Source organism: Andrena cerasifolii, chromosome 13 (assembly GCF_050908995.1).
Source record: "Andrena cerasifolii isolate SP2316 chromosome 13, iyAndCera1_principal, whole genome shotgun sequence".
Lineage (NCBI taxonomy): Eukaryota > Metazoa > Arthropoda > Insecta > Hymenoptera > Andrenidae > Andrena > Andrena cerasifolii.
In genome coordinates, this window is record NC_135130.1 from 3,695,904 (window position 1) to 3,719,860 (window position 23,957).

The 23,957-nt window shown below is 34.4% G+C and overlaps 1 protein-coding gene across 2 annotated transcripts in view; it reads left to right on the plus strand.

The window, feature by feature from the left end:
* Ccha1 (neuropeptide CCHamide 1) overlaps positions 1 to 23,957 on the plus strand; it is a 151,461-nt gene that overhangs the window by 119,784 nt on the left and 7,720 nt on the right. The window contains exons 1-2 of one of the 2 annotated variants that reach the window (XM_076825756.1): positions 11,158 to 11,311; positions 14,634 to 14,736. In XM_076825756.1, coding sequence (XP_076681871.1) covers positions 14,649 to 14,736 — 88 coding nt within the window. In that variant the 5' untranslated portion in view covers positions 11,158 to 11,311; positions 14,634 to 14,648. Of the gene's footprint in view, positions 1 to 11,157; positions 11,312 to 14,633; positions 14,737 to 23,957 lie in introns of those variants that run through there. The other variant, XM_076825757.1, reaches the window with a different exon arrangement.

Genomic DNA, 23,957 nt, shown 5'->3' on the forward strand with positions numbered 1-23,957 from the left:
GTTGAAGGAAGTTTGAGAAATCGTAAAAATTGGATACTTTCAAGAGGGATGTGGATGAAAAATATAACTTTTTTTAATTAAGAGCAGTCAATTAATTTCAAATGAAATGTTGTAGATTTAGGACGACCAAGAAACATAACTTGTGTTCTAAATTTCTTTAATCAGATTACATTATATTGATTCAATGAATTCGTTTCTTTCTTACGTAACAAAGTACAAACAGAAAGGGGTAGTATTAAGGTCATCTGAATTTTTTAAAGTCACCTTAAAAAAAAATAAATTACTACTTCAAAATTATTCACTCCCGAATGAATAGTGTTCGCAATTGGGGCAGTTTTTACGTCAAAACATCCCCTAAAACCACGTTGTGTTTTAATAATCGATCGATTATTTTCGATGCAAAAAATATCATTTTTGGATCGTTCAGCAATAGTCTACCTTTCCATAATTAAGTTTCTCAAGTTTTCAAAAAATATTGACGAAGAAACAGGTTATATTGTTTTTTAATTCATCAGTTACTTTTGTGCCACCCTGTACAAACACAAGGAAAGTGTCTCCCCACTATCGTTTCATAAGACTATTAATTTAGGCGTTGTGATACCCTGAGGCACTTGCATGTTGTTCAAATATGTAGTTCAAATGCTTATATATATACACTTTGCACACCTTTCCCACACAGTTGAACTTAATATTAACACGTTTTGCAAAATGATTAGAATTATGAACTGCTTTAAGAATAACAAACTTTGCAGCTCAGGGTAAGAAGAAAATTTTGAAAAAATTAAAATAATAATTGCAGTTTATTTTTTATAAACATTCCTGGAAATTGATTAAGGTGCAAATCTTTATTAATTAATTCAGTTACGTATTTATTACCTTTTCCAAGAAGCTTGGAAACCACTACTTGTTGCACGAACTGCAGCTTCTGGTACGAAACAATGACCCGATTCCAAATAAAGGAGGAAGGTTGAAATATTAATTTTTATTGCTGTCTTTATTGTAACTGAATTAAAACATTTTCAATACTTTTTAAAGATGTAGACAAGTATACCTGGAAATTTAGATTAGTTTTATTTACACTTTTGCAGTATATTGCAGCTTCGTTTCATTTTCAAATTAACCAATGTAGAGAAAGTAGGGCACTTATTAAACATTTTATATTACATTTAGTACACAAAATTTGTGTACTGGTGTCGATTCTTGAGTATATTTAATATACTGAGAAATAAATTTGAGTATATTTAATATACTGAGAAATAAATTTGAGTATATTTAATGTACTGAGAAATAAATTTGAGTATATTTAATATACTGAGAAATAATTTTGAGTATATTTCATATACTGAGAAATAAACTTAACGAGAAATATGCGACAAAAAAAAATTAAAAATCCACACAAATAAGCTAAGAAAAGTTAAATTAAATTACCCCCGATTTTAAAGAAATTGACGATCATTTTAATTTTCTTTTAACTTCTACCATAATTCTTCTACAGTCCTACATAATTTGCATTTTATATTTTCTACTGTTACGTATAATAATCTATTTATTTATCACACAAATTCCAACCAATTGTTATTACCAAATATAGACACTTGTAATTCCTTTGTCAGTTCCACACATGTCTGGACTACGAAACTCCCACGAAACAGTTCCCGCGGAACTGTTTAATTCTCCGAAATTACTATGAACCCGAGAGAAACTGAAGCACACGATTAAAACCGGATGAAATATTAACACGTAGGATTTATGGTCTGTATATAATGATATTGGCTTAAAATAACAGGATCCAGGTGCGCGACTACGCGGCCTTGTCATGCGGTCGGACTGTGAATCGTCGTAACTACTTAACAGCCACATGGCTGACTGAAACAAAACCTCTACCACTGACGTTCTCTGAATAAAGTGCTTTCCAAGCGACGAGAACAATATTTTTGCAATTCAATAGAACCTCGTTGGTCATACGAAATTTTTCCATTAACGATTATAGTTATTCGGAAATTTAATTATCAAAATTGTTACACTACATAATAATTTATATAATGTATATGGTGCATCGCAAAAAAAGTGTTATTGCAAATAATGAATAAAGGAATAATTTTGTAATATAAAAGTGGAGGAAAGATTTGTTTAATTTTTCAATATAAATAATATAATTGAATGAAAATAATACGTGTTTTTTTTTATTTTCTTATTGGTGTTTGGATAATGCAGTCATTCAACGTTCATTAGGTTATGCAATTAATAAGTAAATTCATATATACAGAATTTTAACTCTAAAAAGTTGATCAGAGTGGAAAGGTTTTTCTTATAAATTAAAGCAATATCGATGTTTATTATTTTTTTTCTTGGAAACAAATTTTTCCTCAGTACTTTGGTTAGAAGACTTTATTTCAAAGAACGTTGCAAACAAAATTTCATATAATTGACATACTGAGGAACATGACACTAGGAAGATTAAATGAAGTGATACGAAGGAGGAAGACTGTCATACAACATTAAAATTATTTTTACTTTAGGGAAAATGTGAAAAATGTAATTTTCGTAAAATCAAAATGTTTCGTAATATGAATGTTACGTGTATACATATATGTATGCACTTTTGTCCGAACCATGAAACACTGCCTCACTCGGTATTTAAGTTACTGCAATATTTCATGCTAAAACTCAGGTGCACGTGATTTCTCCAAGCTACAGGGAATAATTTTAATCATTTTGAATCTATGTATAAAAATAATGTAATAGTCCGAAGTTTGAATTTTACTGACAACAACTCTGTGCACACTATCTCTAGCTTTTGAAATGATTTAAAAAAAAAATACGTTCTCTGTTAAGTAATTTTATAATTATTTCACTTTAATTCTTCAAGTTAATTGACTGGTTTAATATTAACTCGTTAAATCAAAACACGTAATTGCAGTTTACAGTACTGCAATAGAATGTTTTTAGTGACGAAAATAAATACGAGTAGCATATGATTATTAATCAACATGAACAAATGGACTTCAATAGTAATAAAGTTGATAAACCTATTAACAAATGACTCCAATCGCGTTAATCGCAACAATAATTACAGTTATACATGATAGTAATGAAAATTATGCTCTTGTGGTAGCTATATTTACAGATTAATATCAATATTTACGTACGTTTTATCGTCCAGGAAATGTAACCTTGCAGTAAATTATAACGCCCACTAACAGCACTGCTTAATCCCTGAGCAAGGAATTACAATTAGCGACACCGGTGGACGACTAAATATTAAAACACTATCGTTTGAAATATGGAAGTAACAAATCTTTATAACGTGCTACAGCTCTTAATTCGATAAGAGCAAACTGTTATCATTTAAGATCGATCACGTTAATAATAAATTGATATAGACTGCCTTAAGCAGAAGCGTCAAAACTTTTGCTATTCACTAAACTGAAGAAAAAGTGGCTAATGAAGATAGATTTTTTAGTATTAACAGGATAATTTGATTATCTTATTGTATTATAAGTTATTAAACACATAAAATGATTATCTTATTTTATTATAAGTTATTAAACACATAAAATGATTATCTTATTTTATTATAAGTTATTTATTATTACATTTTTTTTAAGGTTTTGAGTCGCATTAACTGCTGAGGTCCTACATATTACGCAAATACAAACAATTTTAGCTCGTTTCTAACTTTACGATTCGGCATATATTTTGATCGCTTTTAAAAACGTAATTGTATTTCTGACGTTTTTGCTTGAGTTTACTATTTCACTTATGTTGTTTTTGACTTGGTACCTTTTCCTGCTTTCAGCGAGATGATCGCATGCAAAAAGAATGTGGCTGATGTTTAGATTTACGTTACACAGTTCGCATTTAGGTATATTTTCTTTTGTTATCAAATGGGAGTGCTTCAGTTTGGTATGGCCAATTATTAAACGCGTAATAGTTACTTGGTCCCTTCTATCTAGTCCACTCAGATCCGGTTTAAAGTCTGCTGTCTTGTTCTCTGGGAGTTCTGTCGAAACTAGAGGTGTCAGTTTTTGGGATTACATCTTATATTATTTCTTCCTGTATAATAAAAAAAAAATAAAATCCTCTAACGACGAGTCAAATTTCTATGCAGGTCTCACTTATTTACCAATTTCCTATAAAATTAGGCATTTGCATGAACATCCGCAGTCTAATTATACCTTAAATATTTACAGAGGGTATTTTACATATTTTCTATATTTTATCATACGTTTCCACTAATTTTTATATCAGAGACTTCATTTCTTCCAAAAAATCCATGATTGAAAGCACTGTCAGTTTTTTGGGCTCACTGAAACGAGAAGTGTTATTCGCAAAGAAATAATATAATACTTTAGAATCTAGAAGGAAAGTGTTAGAACTTTAAAAGAGTCAATTGCAATATTCATTAATATTAATTAACTATAACAGTTGATTATATGTATTTAGTTCGTAATATTGCAATATTGACGCAACTCGTCATTAAAGCAAACGACAAAGAGGAACCTAATATCCATATTAAGGAAAATTGGCTTACAGAGTTATTAGGGAAGGCAGCAAGTAAATTTTGTGACGCCTTATAACGAAGTTTCAAGCAAGGAACTTGCTTAACAACGTCATCAAATGTCATACAAACATGCAGTCAGTCATAAAAGTCTGCATACATTTCAGAACTTTGAAAGGATTATAAAAAATAGTTTCTGTAATGTGGGATCAGGAACCTCCACCACCATAAGAGAAGGACAGGGAATGACTAAGACCGGGGAGTCGGTTGTAGCCGAGGTGGCTAAGGCGGATGGCCAGCGCGCAACGAAACTGAAGATCGCGGGTTCGAGTCCCGTTTCCGAGGCTCCCTTTTTTCCGTGATCCTACAGTAATTCTGATGAAGATGGGTGTGTTGTGATTGGGAAGCCTTTTGTAACTAAAAAATGAAGACTTGCAAAAATGGTTAACTTTGCCTGGCACATTCAAGTCATCAACTCGAATCAACCTTGCATTATTGTCAGATCCCAGTTCCCTACATTCTTGTTAATATCTATTTCTCACTTAATCATTGTTTATTTATTTATCACGGGGAACAACCCTTTGGCACATTAAAATGACAACAAACGACATGAGTGCAGAACGCACAATTAAGATAACATTAAGATAAAGATTAAAGTACACAAATTGCGAAGACAACAAAGGAAAGAGAAGAAATATCAAGTATGAGTCAACATTATATATAACACATCCTTAAGGGGTCTTTCCACTGTGACGCCCTGATAAAGTACCGCTGTTTGGAAATTTTTTTGTCACAAAAAGAATGTGTTTACTAAATTGAAGTTTTTTTCTGTTTATTAATATGTGTTTTGAGAATACAAAAAAAAATTATCATATTTTTTTTAATGCATGCTTGCCCCAAAATAAGGGGGTGTAATATGCGCTGTGAAAAGAAAGACGCTTTGACTGCGTGGTAGATTTTGAAACCACTTATAATCACACATTTCTCAACTCTTGCGTCGCAGAATGATAAAATTTAGCTAATTTCGTAATTCAACTTTGGACGTCGGCCATTTTGTTAATTCCTCATCAATTTAATTAATCTTAGTCCCTGACATAGCGACAGTCATACTGATTACAAATCTATTTGGTTTTTTGCTTTCAGAGACACGGTTCCTCTAAAATCGACCACGCAGTCGAGGCGTCTTTTATTTTACAGCGCATAATACTCCCATTTATTTTGGCGCAAGCAAGCATTAAAAAAATATGAAAAAAATAATTTTGTATTCTCATAGCACGTAATAATAAATAGAAAAATCTTCAATTTAGTAAACACATTCTTTTTGTGATAAAAAGAAGTTCCAAACAGCGGTGACGGAAGCATTGAGGGTAGGGGAGACCGAGGCTGGTAGGCCAGTTTTTCAGTTTTTGATTTTTAATAAATTATGTGGACGAAATATCATTAAACCGGTTAGTATATTTGATAGGGCATACATTTGGCTATCTGATTAAATTATTAAAGTTGACTGAATGTGAAAACAATTAAGGTATTTTAATGTTTTTCTAACACCTTCCATGCTGGTCAACCAGCCCCATGATCGGGGTTGGTTGACTGACAGTATGGGGTAGGTTGACTATAGGTACAATCAGTTAAGAAAATGTTATTAGCAACTTATCTCAGTGGTAATAAAATAACACATTGCCACCAGAGTTGTTTCCTTATAAAATATTAATTTCTTTCTTTCATATTTTAATAATAAACTGAACAAATTTTCAACTTAAACATAAATTATAATGTATTTATAACATAGTAAAATTTAAACAAAAAATATAAATCTCTTTCTGAATAATAAAATAACAATTTAAACCTTATTAACGTTATTAGTCAACCAGCCCCGACAGATCATTTTGACTTCAAAAATCTATATAACCTTCAATTATTCATGCATAAACAAAAACACTATGTTCATAGATCGTCTAATAAACAAACTTTAAATTAGTCCCTTAACATTTATTCTATTGTAACTATATAGAGCGTGAGAAAATAAAATCTTTAAGAAAAAATATTTACTTACAAGGAGAGTATTTTAGGTGTCCGCCTCCGATCATTTTGATTTTTGGATATGTTATAGAGGACCGAAAAATAAGAAATACGTGTTTTTTTATTTTTCCCCGTTTTCATATTTGGGGGGTGAAAACTGCGTTCAAAGTTAGGGGTGAAAAATCATTTTTGTGGATTTTTGAAAATCTGGTGAGTCAGTCATATTTCGCATTCAAAGACACAAAATTCGTCCATTGACACTATTCCCCTATCTCTAATAGTTCTCGAGATATTCCACAAAAATGATTTTTCACCCCTAACTTTGAACGCAGTTTTCACCCGCCAAATATGAAAACGGGGAAAAATAAAAAAACACGTATTTCTTATTTTTCGGTCCTCTATGACATATCCAAAAATCAAAATGATCGGAGGCGGACACCTAAAATACTCTCCTGGTTAGTCAATTTTTCGACAAACGCTGATAACTGCTAAAACACTTTGCGATCGCGGGGTCAGACATAAATGCATGGCATAGTAGAAGTGACTTCTTTCTACAGTAAATCCTTCCGCAGTAGAGCATGTGTCGGTGCAAAGTTATTAACAATTAGTCAACCTACCCCCTGGGACAACCAGCCCCGGTCTCCCCTACATACTTTAAATCTGTAACGTCGTGCAGAACGATTTAATTCGGTGCCATGGGGGGTGCGTGTCTCGCAGTTTCATCAAGCCTGACACACGTCATAGAGATTTTCCTATATTACGCGTAGTTTAAGAGCGACGACGGGCCTACCTTACCCGCGTAATTGAATTTCGTCCCGCCTATGTTTCAGTTTCGCCGGAACCACAGCGCGTCTTAATTCCTCAGAGCATATGTGAACAGATTTCGCGGAGGATTCGCGAAAGTTCACGCTCAAAGGATTTTCGGCGTCCACGATTCTCTAGAAGCATATAATAACGTCGAATTTATCTACGATGAACGTCTCCTCAACGTTTTGACTTTGGAACGAGGACTACGAGAGGTTGCAGAAGGTAGGTGCATTTAACTAAGAGTTAAATTATTTGAAACTAAACCTACTGTATTGCATTTGATGATAGAAAATAATTGTGGAAATAAATTTTTCTCTGGGGTAACAAAAATGATGTGAAAGAAATTCCAGTTAAGATAATAATTAATTAAGACATAAAGTAATCAATGGTAAACACAAATAGGCTGATGAAACAGTTTTCATATAATTTTATTAGAAAATTTTTTGAGTCTCTTTGTGACTCGTATTTTTTTTTATATATATTCATACATTTCCTATTGATTTCCATTTTCTTTAAATAAGCGTCGGTTTTGTCAAGTGTATATTCATGGAATGTCAATTGTGAGCCATAAATGTGAACTTCTATGAGAAAGTCCCAAGAATTCATTCTCTTTGGAACCCAAAGTGGCCACCATTTTCGATAATTTATTGATCGTCTATTATTTTCGAATAATTACCATTTATTTTATGCAGTGCTGGGGTCAGATATCTTAAGGGGGCATTCCAGTGGAAGACAAACTTCTTGTCTAGCAAAAAAAATTTCAGACGAAAGAAAATTCAATATTGATGGGCCAGGTGGTTTTAAGTTTTACTGGCATGATTTGAGGAAAACACACGACATTGCCATGAGTAGAAATTTTAGTGGTGGAGCCATTGTGATTTGGGCTGCATTTAGCTACACTGCAAAAAGTCCAGTGTGTTGGATATCAAGAAAAAGACCTCTGAAAAGTACACAGAACTTTTAGGGCATGCTTTAATTCCGTTTATGGAACAACCGGATTGTAAAAACGATATATCTTTCAGCAAGACAATGCGCCCATTGATAAAATTCGAGGTTGAGTAAAGAATGGTTTCGAAGCAAAAATATTCAGTTAATGCAGTAGCCCGCACGCTCCCCTGATTTCAACGAAATTAAAAAACTGTGAGGAATATTAGCCCGTAAATTAAAGTTAATAAAAACTTGTATTCTTTATGAAAAGAAAGCAAGACTTCTTCTTTTGGGGCTTGGGGGATGGTAAAACCTCATCAATGGGTTTCAATTTATCAAAAACCCCGGTTGTGGGGTTAGTTGACAAATATGATGGGGTTAGTTGACTTGACATTTACTTTTCAGTTGTATCCCTTTGCCTGCGAAAGACGTATATATACGCAGCCAATTCCATCAATATAGTATATGAAAGAAGTACATATATATCCTATGAGCAACAAATTTTTTTTATTTTTTTTTCACTCCTTCACACTGTTATTTTTTTAATTAAGTCTCATGATGTTAGATACTGTAATCATTTTCTACTTGTTTGTTGAAGGGAGGATAGGGTGTAAAACTGGTAGCGGTGAGTTTGGAAGGGTTTGTGGTGGTGGAAGTGGGTTTGAGCAGTTAAACTCTGCCTCGACTGCATTTCGAGGATAAAAAGTGCAATTTTTAGTGGTATTCCAATGCTTAAGGTCGAAGCCAGATATATTGGCCGGTGAGTTTCGTGAGGGGTATTCTCCCACCACACCGTTTGCCTGCCTCGGTGCTCCTTTTCTCAACGTTTTCTGACTCGCTCTCGTTCCACCTCGCTCTTGCCTTCGCAGAACAAGAGCGAGCCAGAAGTGGTGGGGATAGCGCCAAGCTCCTAACGTGTAGGCCAAACCGAGCTCTTAGCGTAGAAATACACAAATCAGAATAGGTGTGCGTTAGCTCCGAAAAAATTCAGAAGCTTTATTCGTCAGAACATTGACTCTTTCTCGATAGCTTCATCTAGTATTAGTCTACGCATAGCTTCGTAACGCACACAACTATTACGCTAAGAATAAATAACAGCCAAACGGCTAGGTTCAGGCGGAGCCGAGCAGCGTTCCCGCTACCCCATCATACCCTGCGAGGGCCACGCAACTCCAACTGACAAATCCACGATCGTCAGGTGGTGGTGGTTCATTTCTCCTCGATCGCTGCTCGCGAAAACGAATTCACCGGCCAATATATCTGGCTTCGACCTTAGTCAAGTAACCCCGTCCGACATTGTCAACATGTTAAGGGTACGTACAAAACCTCCGCGCATCGGATAAAATAAATACCCTAAATTGTAGTCAATGTATCACGTTTCCACAAACTATTCATGAAAAAACATCAAGTAGTACTTACAAGGGGAGGACACCATGTGGTAGACACCGATTTTTATGAGCCTTGGCACGATGGATCTATGTCAAAAATAAGTAATTAGGTGTCCGAGCGTTTCAGCCAATGGGCCTTAATAATAGAGATATTTACATGGTAATTATTAAAAATTTTATACTGGCCATAGGGCTTTAGTGGGTAAAAATTTCACACTACCCTGTCGTCCGCGAGAGATTCCCATCTGGAGGCGTCGGGGTGCCTTTTGAAAATGTCTTCACGTTAAAAAAAAATTTATAAATTTTTTTTATTAATTATTTTTTTATAAATTATTTTTTTTATAATTTTTTTTTTAACTTGGGGAAATTTTCAAAGGCACCCCGACTCCCTCAGAGATTTTTACCCTTTAAAACCCCACAGCCATTATGAAATTTTTAATAATTTCCATGTAAATATCTCTATTATTAAGGCCCATTCGCAGAAATGCTCGGACACCTATTTACTTATTTTCGACATAGATCCATCGTGCCAAGGCTCATCAAAATCGGTGTCTACCACATGGTGTCCTCCCCTTGTTAGTGGACAAAAATTCATAAATAGTCGAAACAAAAATATTTACTTCCCGCCGACTGTTTTAAATTTTTCATTCTCACTGATAGAACACGCAAGGTTTTGTCACGGTGGCACATTAAATGGCGAGCTGGTCATCCTTATGCTTCAATATCGCGAATCGCAGCATAATTTATAGCATAATAAACAATTAAATGGAATTAGTCAACTAACCTCGTCAGTCAACCACCCCGGTCTCCCCTACTTACCCTGCTTTGGGGAGAAATATGCCCTTGTACCATTTGTCCACTGCCAAGAAGAGGTTACATATTAGGTGTCCGCCTCCGATTGCTTTGGTCTCTGGATATATTTCACACAACTCAAAAATAACAAATACGCGTTTTTCATTCTGGTCCATTTGCATATTTAATTGCCGAAACCACCCCTCAAATTTCACGAGCCCCACAATTGAACAATAAAATACTCGCAATTTCCCACGCATAAAAAATCAAAAACATCCCCGGAAACAGTACCAATTCTAACTTCCACCTTCCAACCCCCTCCCCTCCCCTCGATTTCGACCGAAATAACGCGATCGCGCGAAACCAAACGCGGCACGAAACTACTTGGTGGAAACTTTCCTCGAGTACATTTTATTCCCCCATTAGAATAACAGCAGCGCCGCGGAAATTAGGAAATGTGAATCCATAATTCCTAAGAAAATACGCGCCACTCCGGCCTACCATTCCTCTTGCAGAAGCATTCTCTTACAGAAGAAAAGAGCATACCTCCTATCCGCCGACGCAGGTGCGCGTTCGAAAGGCGCGTAGGTAGAGGATCAGCAGCCCCACCACGCTCCACTCTCACTACCCCCTCCCCCCCCCCACCCACCCCCGGCATGTAGCGGGCACATCTATAAAAGCCCTGATCGCGAGACTTGCTAGCTTCGAGTTTACTAGCCGACCCCCTCGATCGGGATCCTCCGCAGGTCGAGAGCGTGCGATTTCGATTGTTCCGGTGAAACCTGTGCGAGCCGAATCCGGACCGGTCCCTTAGTCTGAGACAATCGCCGAACCCTCTCCTGGCTCGGCGCGACGTTTTCTCATTTTCGAGTCGAAGGTGAACAGAGAGTAGCTTGGGAGGTGAACGAAGAAGGATGTTAGGATGCTCGGAGAGAAGTGTGCAAGCATGTCTCCCTGAGTTCTCACGAGTTCGTCGCGTTTCAGCCTGTTAACCGCGGTGACGAGTTAACTCGTCACGCGAAGGTCCCTTCGTTTTGAGTAGTAAATCTTCGATCGCTTCGGCGAAATTAGTGAATCTAACAGTGACAAGTTAGTATTTACAGTTTCGCGAAAGAAGGATATGTATTGTTGAGGATTTGCCGCCGTAAAAGCGGGTTTATTTGGTTGTAAATTTCAAACGCATTAGGGATGCTTCTGGACGAGAAATCACGCGGTTAACAGGTTGAAGTACTTTATCGTTTGAGCAGTATTGGGGGGGTTTGCACGAGTATTTTTTCTGGTACAGGAAGCGTGGTCCCATACGCGCTTCTTTGACGTATGCACTTCGTTTTACTGTTTTTGCTTTTTTAACCGAAAGTGAAGGGTTGGATGAAATGAAGAAACTCGATTGGAGAAGTGTGAAGAAGTTCCTCGCCAGGGTTTCAGCTGTTTCTTCGAGTTTAATTTATTCTTTTCTAACAGCCTGTGCGAGTGTTTGTTACTGATTTTTTTTATACTACTCTGTGGTTTGGAAGTTGATGTATCATTCACTTGAATTCGGTACCTGTACCTTACTTTCTTTCCTTTTAAATCAAAGAGTGAGTGATCGAGAGGAAGGGGCGTGAGGAGCGAGTTGAGGTCTGATTTGAAGAGGGATGTGCAAAGGCTTGCCACTGTAATTGAATCTGTTTTTCTTTGTTTGAGTAGTTTCCAGATTATATACGCAAGTGTGCGACGCGGAGGCTGACTTGTTTTGCAAAAATCATTCCAGAAGAATTATATTGCATAATTTCAAAATCGTGTTGCGTGATTTGTTTATGATTTCGAATGTTAATCACATCAGGTCACTGACAAGTATATTAATTACGAAAAGTTAATTAGTAGTAAAATATTTACTAATCTGCACTAATATTTGACGTTGATTTTATGTAGTTTCCTCGGGGAAATTTATTTAAAAAAATACATCGTTATTATAATGGTACATGCTACAGCGACACTCGTCGCTTTTAATAACTTCTAAACAAGTGTAAGATGTTGTTACGCGCAATATGTTTTTCATTTTCGCGAGCTGAAAGATTAATCTACATACGAGAATTATTTAAAGAGAGCAGGAAGAATATGAGGTCGCGGAACGTAACGAGCAATCTTAATTTAAAACACTTCCTTCCATCTTCTCCATATTAAAAATTTCATATTTCACACACCTTTGAAAACTTTAATATTCAGCTGCGTTAGAATATTAACCCACGGTGAACTTATATGATTTTTTTACAAACTGTTTTCTGTCACAAAGTAGGTACTTGCACCATTAATGCAATTTTTTAATATTACATCGTTTGATGTTTATTAATGATTATTGCCACCTTAATATTCCCCAGATCGAAGGTGTTAGAAAAATAGTCGCTACAAAAGTTTGTATAACGTTCAAGTTTCACGGTGATAAGTGTTTTTCAGCATATGCTTTTAGGGTGTAAAGATCATGGTTACTTTCTTAGTGGAACATCTTTTTTTAATATGGTGTGGAGTATCCTATCTAACTTAAAACTTCCCCTACAAATTTTCAACTGGCTTCCATGAATACCGAGATTGCAATATTTAGTATATACGCGATATTTCACTAACTCCGTTATAAATTCTCCCGAACGAGCACACAGCCTTGAATCGCCTTTCCTTTTTTCACTTTGCTATACCAAGGGCCCGTTTCTTTTATGTGGAGAAAAGAATTTCGAAGTCCATCTGACGAATAAAGCGTAGTAAACTTTATAAACACGCGAAATTACTTAAAAAATATAGTACAAGCAACTTTTGCTTGGAGCAATATTTAAAACAACGCACACAGTTACTCACAAAATTAATCATCCATATGTAACATACTTTACATATTAAATCGCCTGTATAGTAATTAGCAATTCTAATTCACAGTAATATAAACCTTGAAAAATATATTTTAGTTTTGTTTGCATTCTATTGAAAAATTGTGCAGAATTTATTTAAAAAGGTATTAATATTCGTGGAAGTAGCAAAGAGCGTGCAAAAAAATATTCGTCCAAATTCAACATTCCATGTGTAAAAACGTAACTCCAGTAAGTTAATATTCTTCTTTGAATATTCCTGCGATTTTATTATTTTAATCTGTTACGCATAATTTCAACTAATTCTCTGGGAAATTCGGTCTTGTTACTAACTAAAAAAAAATACTACTGTTAATTATAATGGGTAATTCTGAATTGAGCGTTACTTAAATAATTAAAATGAAATACTTTTGTGGGTAACTGTATATTAAGTGGTGCAGCAAGACAGAAGGAGGAAGGACTACAGTGTGTAAGCAAGCAAGTGGAAGTGGTCTGTATATGGTCAGACATGCCCTCCAGGCAATTAGACAGAGACTACATCCTCCTGTAACTTTTCATGCATACATTATCTTAGAAATTGCTTCTAGTAGGAATTAATTAAATTACCGAGAGTTTTCGAAGCGTCCAAAAATTAAGCAACAACTCCATTTTGGACCGTTAAATTCACCTGTGTTCTTTATTTCACGAGAATCGCAAAGCTTCCTGTTGCGTATACGTAGTACGAAAGGAATGTTCACATTACGAAATATAAAACCCTCGTTTCCTTTGAGTCTATCTGATCCGACACGATTTTCAATTATTTATAAATATAGCAGTACAAAATATTCAGGAGAAATCGTGAAAGCCAACATGAGAATCTAATAAGTGGGTGTAGTCAGAAAATCTGAGGAAGTTTCCTTATTAATTTCCTATTTATAGCCAGATAAACATTCCTTGGATTTATATGACTCGAAGAAAATATTAGAATTAAATAGAAAACTATGATAGAATGGCTAATATTACCTCAAGAAAATTATTTCAACCGAGTCAGTGAAATATCCTGTAGAGTGTATATTTCCCTCCCCTTTAATCTCATTATGAATTCACAATTTATTCTTGTATTCACCTTTATATCGTTAATGTGTAAAACGAACACTGCACATTCGTTTTTGCTCAAAACGGAGAGCTCTCGTTGTAAAATTATTGTGTTCACCATCTGGTCGTACTTATCGCAGCTAATTAATTAACATAAATTTCGGTTAATAAGCAACATTATATTCGATATGGGAGCTGCATTGAACTGTTCTTTGAATACCATTTAAGTATCACAATCTCTTCCTAATATAAAGTTACCAAACGTTTAATTATATATCTGTTTATTATTGACAGAACACCATTGGTCACATGGCGATCACTTCGAATACCTCAAGGACGATTTTTGTACGCACTTGGACTGCTATGATTATCTTCTGCTTTGCTGGCTGTGCAGCAGGTACGTACAATTTTAAAAAAAATTATTAATTTCAATCTTTGATCGAACATTTGACTAGTGACTTAGGAAAGTGCTCCATAGTACAAAGTGCACTATTAATTTCTTTTGATTAATGTAGATGCAGTGATTGACGTTAAAATTCAGTCATCATAGTGCATAGTTGGAAAATCATAATTACTATACCATCGATACTTTCATTATTAATTTAGTGACTTGTCCCTGCCACCAAGAGTGTAAATTTTTCTGATTAAATTCGTACACTTTTGTGTGCTCGAAATAATGAAAGTACTCAGGTATTTTACGAAATAGTATTCTTACAGTTGATTTACAAATAACAGTGATTTCATTTAAATTTTGTAAAATAGTAATATTTGGATACTCGACCAGTCAACTTATCAATCGATTATGTTTTCTATGTCCAACTCCATTAGAGTGGCTTTGATGTATTTAAAAAATGAAGTTCGCTGACTATTTTTGGAAGTAATGATTATTTAAGAAAATAACATGGAGTGTGTTGAAATATTGTTGTAATGTCAAAATTACGTGGGGTCTTTTATTTAATAAACATTCATTTTTTTATAATCCTTTGGGATACCTTCTTTAACAAAAAATTATATTTACTTACAACGTGTTTTCATAGTTAACACAATTAAAGAAATACAAAAGCACTACCCATTATTAATTAAAATTAAAACACGTTAATATTAGTGCATTTAAAGTGAAACGTCATTTTATTAAATGTTCAAAGTGGCGTGCATTCACTTGCAAACACCAATTCCTTTAATGTTGTTAACTTAAATACTCGACACTATCCTTTCTGTTATTAATGAGTAAGTTCGACGAATTTTTTTTTATCTTCTTGACCACTACCTTGGCGTTTTACCTACCCCATAAAAAATCTAGTGTTAAATCTGGTGTCCTTAAACCAAATATGAAAGGATTACACATACGTACATCTCACTGGGTACTTACTTCGTAGAAAACAATTTATGGAAAATTATTAAAAACGATGTTAACAATATTAATGCAAGTTATGTTTATATATAACTGTTGCACATACAAGTAACGTACCTGGTAGCTACGAAAAATATACGTTTACTATGTTTTCGGTATGTAGAAGTGAACTACGATGGAGAATGTTGAACTTACTCGAAGAATCGTACCATACGTATTTTTAAACTTCGATAAGATTGAACGGTGGAAGTTTTTCATGAATGTAAGCAAACGGGGAAATGTTATCCTTTACGATTCTGAAACAGAATCAATCGTTGGCAAAACATCACTCAGATTTTTATATCTTACGTTCCACTCTCAATTATTTTTTATTAGATTTTGTAAAGTGAAACGTAAATGTCAATTTTAATTTTAAATCGTTTCCCCTGCGTAATAATGTTTTCGAAGTTAGGGGAAGCTTTCGTTGGATGCATTACTTACACTTGACAGATACATACAGAATTTGTAATAATAATTTTATTGACCCACCTCGAGTGATTAAAAAACGCAGAACTGCAATTTAATGAAACATCTACAGGTTACTCTTAATGATAGTAATATAATTTCTAATATTCTTGAAACCTTTCTTAAATTCCCTGCTTGAAAAATTGTTAATAAAGTAAATATACACTAATTATTATTGTAAGACCAAAAATAAAAAATTGAAAACATCAGTATTTTATACTTTGAAGCACAGTTGCCATATATAAATTTACGTGAGCATTAACATTTTGCAAGAAAAATTGACAAAAAGTGTTAATTTTTAATATATTGTTTAAATAAAATAAATTTTCTAAAAACCAAGCGAGGGCTGGATTCGTCTTTGAAAAACACATACTTTAAAAAAATATTTTTTGATCTACGCCGCATAGTTCTCGAGCTATTCCAGAAAATATGTTTTCGTCCCCAATTATAGGGGCTGTTTTTTCCCTTCAAACATGGACAATTGCCGTTAACAGAAAATACGGGTTAAATATTTTTCTGAGATGTACTTTTTCCAAAAAGCTCCATTAAAATTGGTGTCTGCAGGTTCGATATGTTCCCTTCTCAGCACAAATAATAATTTGACTAAATTTTTAAATTCTTTATACTGCGAATATTATCTTACTTAACTTTATATTTTGGAATCCCTCATCTTCTATAACAGATGTTGTAAAACTATTTTACTGCGAAATTTTTCTCAATATTCTTAAAAATTCTTTCCCATTTCAGTAGTAGTATTTTATTCTTATTACTAATTCAACTACTAGAGCAAACATACAGCTAAAAAAATTACGCTTTTATTACTTGACCCAAGCATTTAAAAGTATTATACAACTCTGACGGCATAGACATCACGAATGGATACTGTGGAATTTAACGTGCGGTTGGTTTTGTAATTGCACAATAAAGGTGCTTAAAGTCATAATAATAAAAAGTAGGTACCCACACGTGCAGCGTGAGTGCGTGAAATGATGTTAGTAGAAGTGAAAATATGCATTAAAAACTGAAAAATGTATTGCAACAACGCGAATTTCGCAGTCGACCACCTGAGATTCAAATTACGCGCGGCGGAAGTTGGATTGACGGAAGTTGCTTATATCCCGGAAACGAATTGCGAAATGATGAAGAGATTTTTCGATTCGTTTTGATGTACGAGATTTGCATATTTCAGATCGTCTTGTAATTTTGAGGCACACTAACAAGGAGAGTATCCCAGTCCGCCACCGATTGCTTTGATTTTTGAATATGTTTTAGAGGACCGAAAAATAAAATATACATGTTTTTACAGGGGATGAAACCACCCCTCAACGTTATATGATTTTCAGGTGTTCGTCTCCGATTGCTTTGGTTTTTGGATACGTCTTAGAGGACCGAAAAATAAAATATACATGTTTTTTACAGGGGATGAAACCACCCCTCAACGTTATATGATTTTCAGGTGTTCGTCTTCGATTGCTTTGGGTTTTTAGATACGTCTTAGAGGACTGAATAATAAGGAACAGGTGTCTTTTTATTTTGGCCTGTTTGCATTTTTGGGGTGGGGGTGAAAGTACCCCTCAAAGTTATAAGATTTTCAGCTGTTCAGCTGTTGCATTGCTTTGGTGTTTTGGCCAAAGCAATCGGAGGATGGCACCACCTAGGTATTCTCATGAAATTTAAGGGGTGGTTACATCCCCTGAACATGCAAACAGTATAAAATAAAAAGACACCTGTTTCTTATTTTTCTGTCCTCTAAAACATATCGAAAAACCTAAGCAATCGGAGACGAACACCTGGAAATCTTATAACTTTGAGGGGTGGTTTCACCCCCTAAATATGAAAACAGGCCGGTATAAAAAACACGCGTAGGTATCTTATTTTTTGGTCCTCTAAAACACATCCCAATTTCAACGCAATCGGAAGCGAACACTGGGGATACTCTCATTGTAAGTAAAGCAACAAATTCAAAATTACTACAATTTCTAAATATTTAACATATTCAATGCTATCGTGGAATTTTAAGTTTCTAATAAATCCTTCAAATTGATCAAGAACTTGGATTCCAATATTCAATTAGTTTCTTCTTCCTCTGTTTCGCGTTAGTAATTAAATCGAACACACGATTATCGATTTGATGGAGATTTTATGGAACTGATTCCACATTAAAAATTCTCACGTACCTCAGAAATATCAAAGAAAGATTTTTTTAAAGAAATTTCTTCACTACTTCTAATAAACAATTTTTATAACACGAACCCCAAAAAATTCGTCTAACCCTTATTTGAACATTAACCCAAAATTCTATTATCTACTAACAGTATCTATTACAAATTTATTTATCTCTACCAATTAATATCGACTTCCATTAATTGCCAAGAAAAGAATCTGACAAGAACCTAACTCATAAACGAAAACAAACGAAATTAAAATCCTTACACATTTTCAGCGATCACGTTAATACTGGAGACTTTTCATTTAAACGGCGATTTATTTTCGTAAACGCGTGTTCAGATGAAAAATCTTCTCAATTTCGTGTCGACGCTGCGCGCGGAAGAAGGAAGTCGCGACGGCTGACATTGCCTCGGAATGTAAAGAAACTGGAAAATAATTCCCGCAATTAATCCTGTTTCCAGTCGGGAAGTAATTACGAGGAATAAAGTTGCACTGGCATCGCCTTTCCCGGGCTTAAACTTATTAACTGTGTCACAGATCACTCAAGTTCTTGTGAAATTCAGACCGTAATGCGGGGAGGGAAAAAAATCCGCGCGATCCACTGAAACCTGCGCTAGCCTCGACGTCTATCTGATTTCACTCAAACTTTAATTACGTAATTAAGGAGACCAACCGCTGATTGCGCTTGAAAACAGCTGTTAACCGTTACAGTTTGTGCACAGATCGTCTCTTAATTTGAATAATTAGCTAATGGTAATTACAAATGGCGGACTCACGGGCTTCCGTTTGTGGTCTGTGGAAATTTGACCTTTCTCTGTTTTTCCAATTGAATGTTTGGTTTGTACGCAGAATCAGTAGCTTTGAAATATAAGGTAATTGTTTCCATTAATACAGGGTGAGCCAGTATTGGTGGTTCAACCGAGGAGGGGATGATGCTGCGTGAAAGAATGAGTCGAAAATATAGAATAATTTTTTTTCATTTGGGGCTTTGTTTTTGAGAGAATGGAGTTTGAATATTTTTCGATTATGTGTGTACTTAAGGGGTGAAGCTTACTTAGAATAGGGTGGCAATTATTTTCAACCTGCGATTTCTTTTGCTCTCACCCTCTAATATGGTTCCATTTCATAAAAAATAGTCCCTGAAAAAGATTATTGCAAACAGATAACAGGAAAGGGTGCCGACCAGGCCTTAAAGTTTAGAATTTGAGGAATTTCTCAAAAATGGTAAGTCCTATCAAAATTTTGTTCAAATAATATTAAAAGAGCATTTAATTTTCTACAATTACTGTATATATCATTTTTTCGTGCTTCCAACCATTTTTTAGATAATAGCGTTTGAATATAGAGAAATCTGCACTATACGCGTATAGACAATACGTCACGCCGAATAGGTGGGACGCGCGAGGCGCGGACTTCTCTATATTCAAACGTTATTATCTAAAAAATGGTTGGAAGCACGTAAAAATGATAAATACAGTAATTGTAGAAAATTTAATGCTCTTTAAATATTATTTGAACAAAATTTCGGTAGGGCTTACCATTTTTGAGAAATTCCTCAAATTCTAAACTTTAAGGCCTGGTCGGCACCCTTTCCTGTTGTCCGATTGCAATAACCTTTTTCAGGGACTATTTTTTTTATCAAATGTCACCGTTGTAGGGAGTGAGAGCAAAGAAATACAAAAGAAAATTTTGACACGTATAAATATGGGCCACTGTAACCTAGAACGGTCAAAAGAACATGCTTCTTTAAAAATTTTTTCTAGAAAACCGATAAAGTATTATTATTAAACATTAGTTTATTGGAAAGAGTACATCTTACGGATATTTCAGTATTTTTTGTGATAAAAAGTAGTGAAAGGTTTGTGAGTTATAACCGATGCCCGAGACGATCTTTTCTAGGCGCTTTGTGGTGACAACCGTAGCTCGGTGCAGAATCACCCAAAATTGTAAATTCGATTTTTTTTAGATAATATACCTATGAAATTATCTAGACGCTATCGGGACCGATTTTGGAAAAATTATTGTGAGACAAAGTGGCGGCTGTGCAAAGTTGAATGTTGAAGCATCGATATTTCGCTAAAACCGCTCGTTTTTTGAATAAAAAAAAAAATCTAGGCAAAAAAAAGGAAAAGCTTCCGATAGTGTTCAGATTTTTAACCCTAAAATAAGCCTACAAACCCTAAAGTAAATCGGTTCGTTAATTTTTTGGTTATGTGTGTCACAGACTTTGAAAACATGATTTTCAGGAAAACCCGTTTAAACTTTTGAGTTTGAGCGCTACGCCGAGGAACACCTTCCTAATTACACGCGTATAACTTTGTTAATTTTTGTCGGATTAACTTGATACTTTCAGGAAATATTTTCAAGATGTACTTCAAGAAAATATAAAAATCGAAAAATCGGTTTTTCGAAAATTTTTATATAGGCCTCCCACTTAAGGGGTAAACCTGGTGTAATCTGCAGCAATCAACGATCTTTTGGGGATTTTTTGATAAGGAAACTGTACATACAATCATTCTAAAACTTGCAGGCTATATTATTCTATATTTCAAGAATTGAACAAACAATTTTTTATTTAACAATAACCCGGTAATTCCAAATGGAGCAAGTGTTTCTGAATCACACCCTCCTTGTATGTGCCACCAATACTGGGACACCCTGTATATTAAAATTCGATCATAGTGCGTTTTTTATTAAAGATAAAATGTTCCTTCGAATTTCAGAATAAAATTTAATATTCCATTTATTTATTTTATTGAAATAACAGGCAAGTAATTGGTAAAACAATTTTCGAATCCTCCGTTAGATTAATTTTTACCAATAAAAGATCACTATTATTAAAATTTCAATTTTAATTGGACCATAGGAAACTTATTTCAAAGAGTACGAATTTTGTCAAATATTTGTAAAATATTTTCAATTTAATATATCCATCGCGTAATACTGTTTTTATTCTAAATGCATTAAATAATTTATATTGAAATGTGATTAGTAACATGAAATGAAATGAAATGAAATGAAATGAATATTCAAAATGTCATAGACTTTACGTAATATTTAAATGTAATAATCGTTAGCATGGCAGTTTTCATCGAGAGACTGTTATTAAATGCTAAATGTGTACGTAATAGAAAGGGTGGCTTAAGAAGGACTAACGTGGACAATAATAACGAAGTTCGTGCAACTTAATTAATGAGATTATCCATGGTCTAGTGATCCCCGTTCCCATCGGGGGGCGTTAAATTTTAATTGTATAAATATAGGGAAACCCCGTTTACGAGGTATAAGATTAACAACTTCACGCGTTCCACGAGCTCGGTGGTAGTAACCTGTTGCAGCTAATCCTCGAGAACCCAGATTCCGTTGCCCTATCAGTTCGTGTTCCCAGTGGTGGCTACTTAAACACGGCGTGTAAGAGGAACTTTCTGCAAATAGTAAGCACTTAAAGAAAAAAAAAAACGACTCTTTGAAGCTTATAAATATTATAATATTTTGGAGAATTAGAATTAAACGCGCACGCAGTGGCGTGGAGTTTTATGATTTAGAAATAAATACAACTAGTGAAATAAATACAGCTACGCGTGTACACAGTAGTGGATGCACAGGGGGAATTGTCAAAATATAGAAAAAAACAAATTTTAAGTGAAACGATTTTATTTAACGTAATCAATAATTCACTAAAAAGTCAAAAATAATTATATTCTGGTACTACAATTTCGATGCCGATATTTGACTTTAAAAAGGATAATCATATTGTCCATGTGAAATGGGGAAGGGTTTAAGTAATCGTTTTGTTGGTTTTTAGTTCGTTTGAGGTATATAGAATGTTGGATTTTGAAATTTGCGTGTAATTTCGCAAAAAATATACAGGATTTTGGCAATCGATGTTGGGAATTTTTATGAAATTGCGTGTAGTTCACGTGGAATGTATATCCTTTCCTGTCAGGGTTTTATGTCCTCACTGTGCTGATTTTGAATTTATTTAAAAAATGTAGAACGTTGGACTTTGGTATTCATATTTACTTTGGCTTTAGCAGACTTTGTGAATGAATTTTTGCAAGACAATTTAAATGGTTTCAAAGCCCAAATCTGATATATATATAATTTTTCTGTTAAGGCTAGTTTATTTTGTTGTGGACAATGTGATTCATTTTTTTTATTATAACTATATACTTTCTTGCTTTACGGGTTGTATCTAAAGCAAGGCTAGTTGACCAGTAAACTTTAACGTGATGTTGAAATGTTATTAATAAAAAAATTTACGAAAATTAGTATATAGTAAATTTCAAAATTAGTCATCGACAAACATGGGGTTACACAAATTCCACAATTCAACAAAGATAAAGCTGAATACTACCCTTTCTCCCACAAGCACAACAATAAAAACGATACTTTTAAAGAAATACTATTCTCAATACCTTTTTCAATTCGGATAAACTTCATTATTTTCAAACTTTAAAATGTAAAGAAAGAAATTAATTAGAATCCCCAGAAGAATTATTCGAACACGAAAGTTCACCAAAACAGAGAAACACGATAGAATTGGAAATATGTTAGCATAAACTCACAAATTTATTTTCAACCACTGAATCCATTCCTAAAATATAAAATCGTAAAAACAGCGATCTAGTAAGAAATTGTGAAATTATTTAAATTATTTAAATAAATTTTCTTACTCGAAATTTATTTTTCCCATTTCACCAAAATAAAAAAAAATCCAGCGACTTTAGAAACACCCTCTATGCAATTCAACCCTCGTGTTTACCTAGTAAAGCAGATTAAAGACAAAGACCATCTGCGTGAAAATTGTTTCTGGTTTAGTCATATACTTATGTCGACATCGTAAGATGCACTCTGCACATTCGAACGTTTCACGTTTCTCCAAGGAACACGTTCAGTGGACACCGATGACAGGATAAAAAGAAGCTGTTTATGTCCCTGACGCGCATCTGTGCAAAGACGACGAAACACAGAGCGAAAGGGGATGGAGGCCGGGGTGATTCGTCGGAGATACAGAAATCAGAAATTGAATTTTTGTCTTTGTCACCTGGTCGATGCAACTATTGGAGAAATGGAAATGGATGTTTCTTCTCGTGTCTGTTTCACGCGCACCTACCTATACATTCAAATAATAGAAGTACTAGCTGAACGTAGTAAATTTAATATTTCATTCGATCGACTTTCACATGCCGCGAAATAAATATTCAGATATAAGTAGGTTACGAAAAGTGGAGACTGCAATTGTGGGTGAAATATTAGGCGATTGTGAAAAATTCGTTCGCTCATTGTTAGGTATACAGTAGGGCGGAGCGGAAAATTTTAATTTTAATTTACAGTTGGCCTGGGTGCGGGATAGTTGTCTTTTGATTAACCAAACACAAATGTAAAAATTATTTGGAAAAACATTCATGTGTGCAGGTTCCTTTTTCTTCTAAAAATGATTATATGATTATTTAGGAGAAAAAGGAACCTGCAGAGATGAATATTTTCCAATTTTTTGTACAGTAGTGTTTGGTTAATCAAAAGACAACTATCCCGCACCCAGGCCACCTTAAAATTTAAAATTAAATTTTCGCCTATATAGTATGATTATA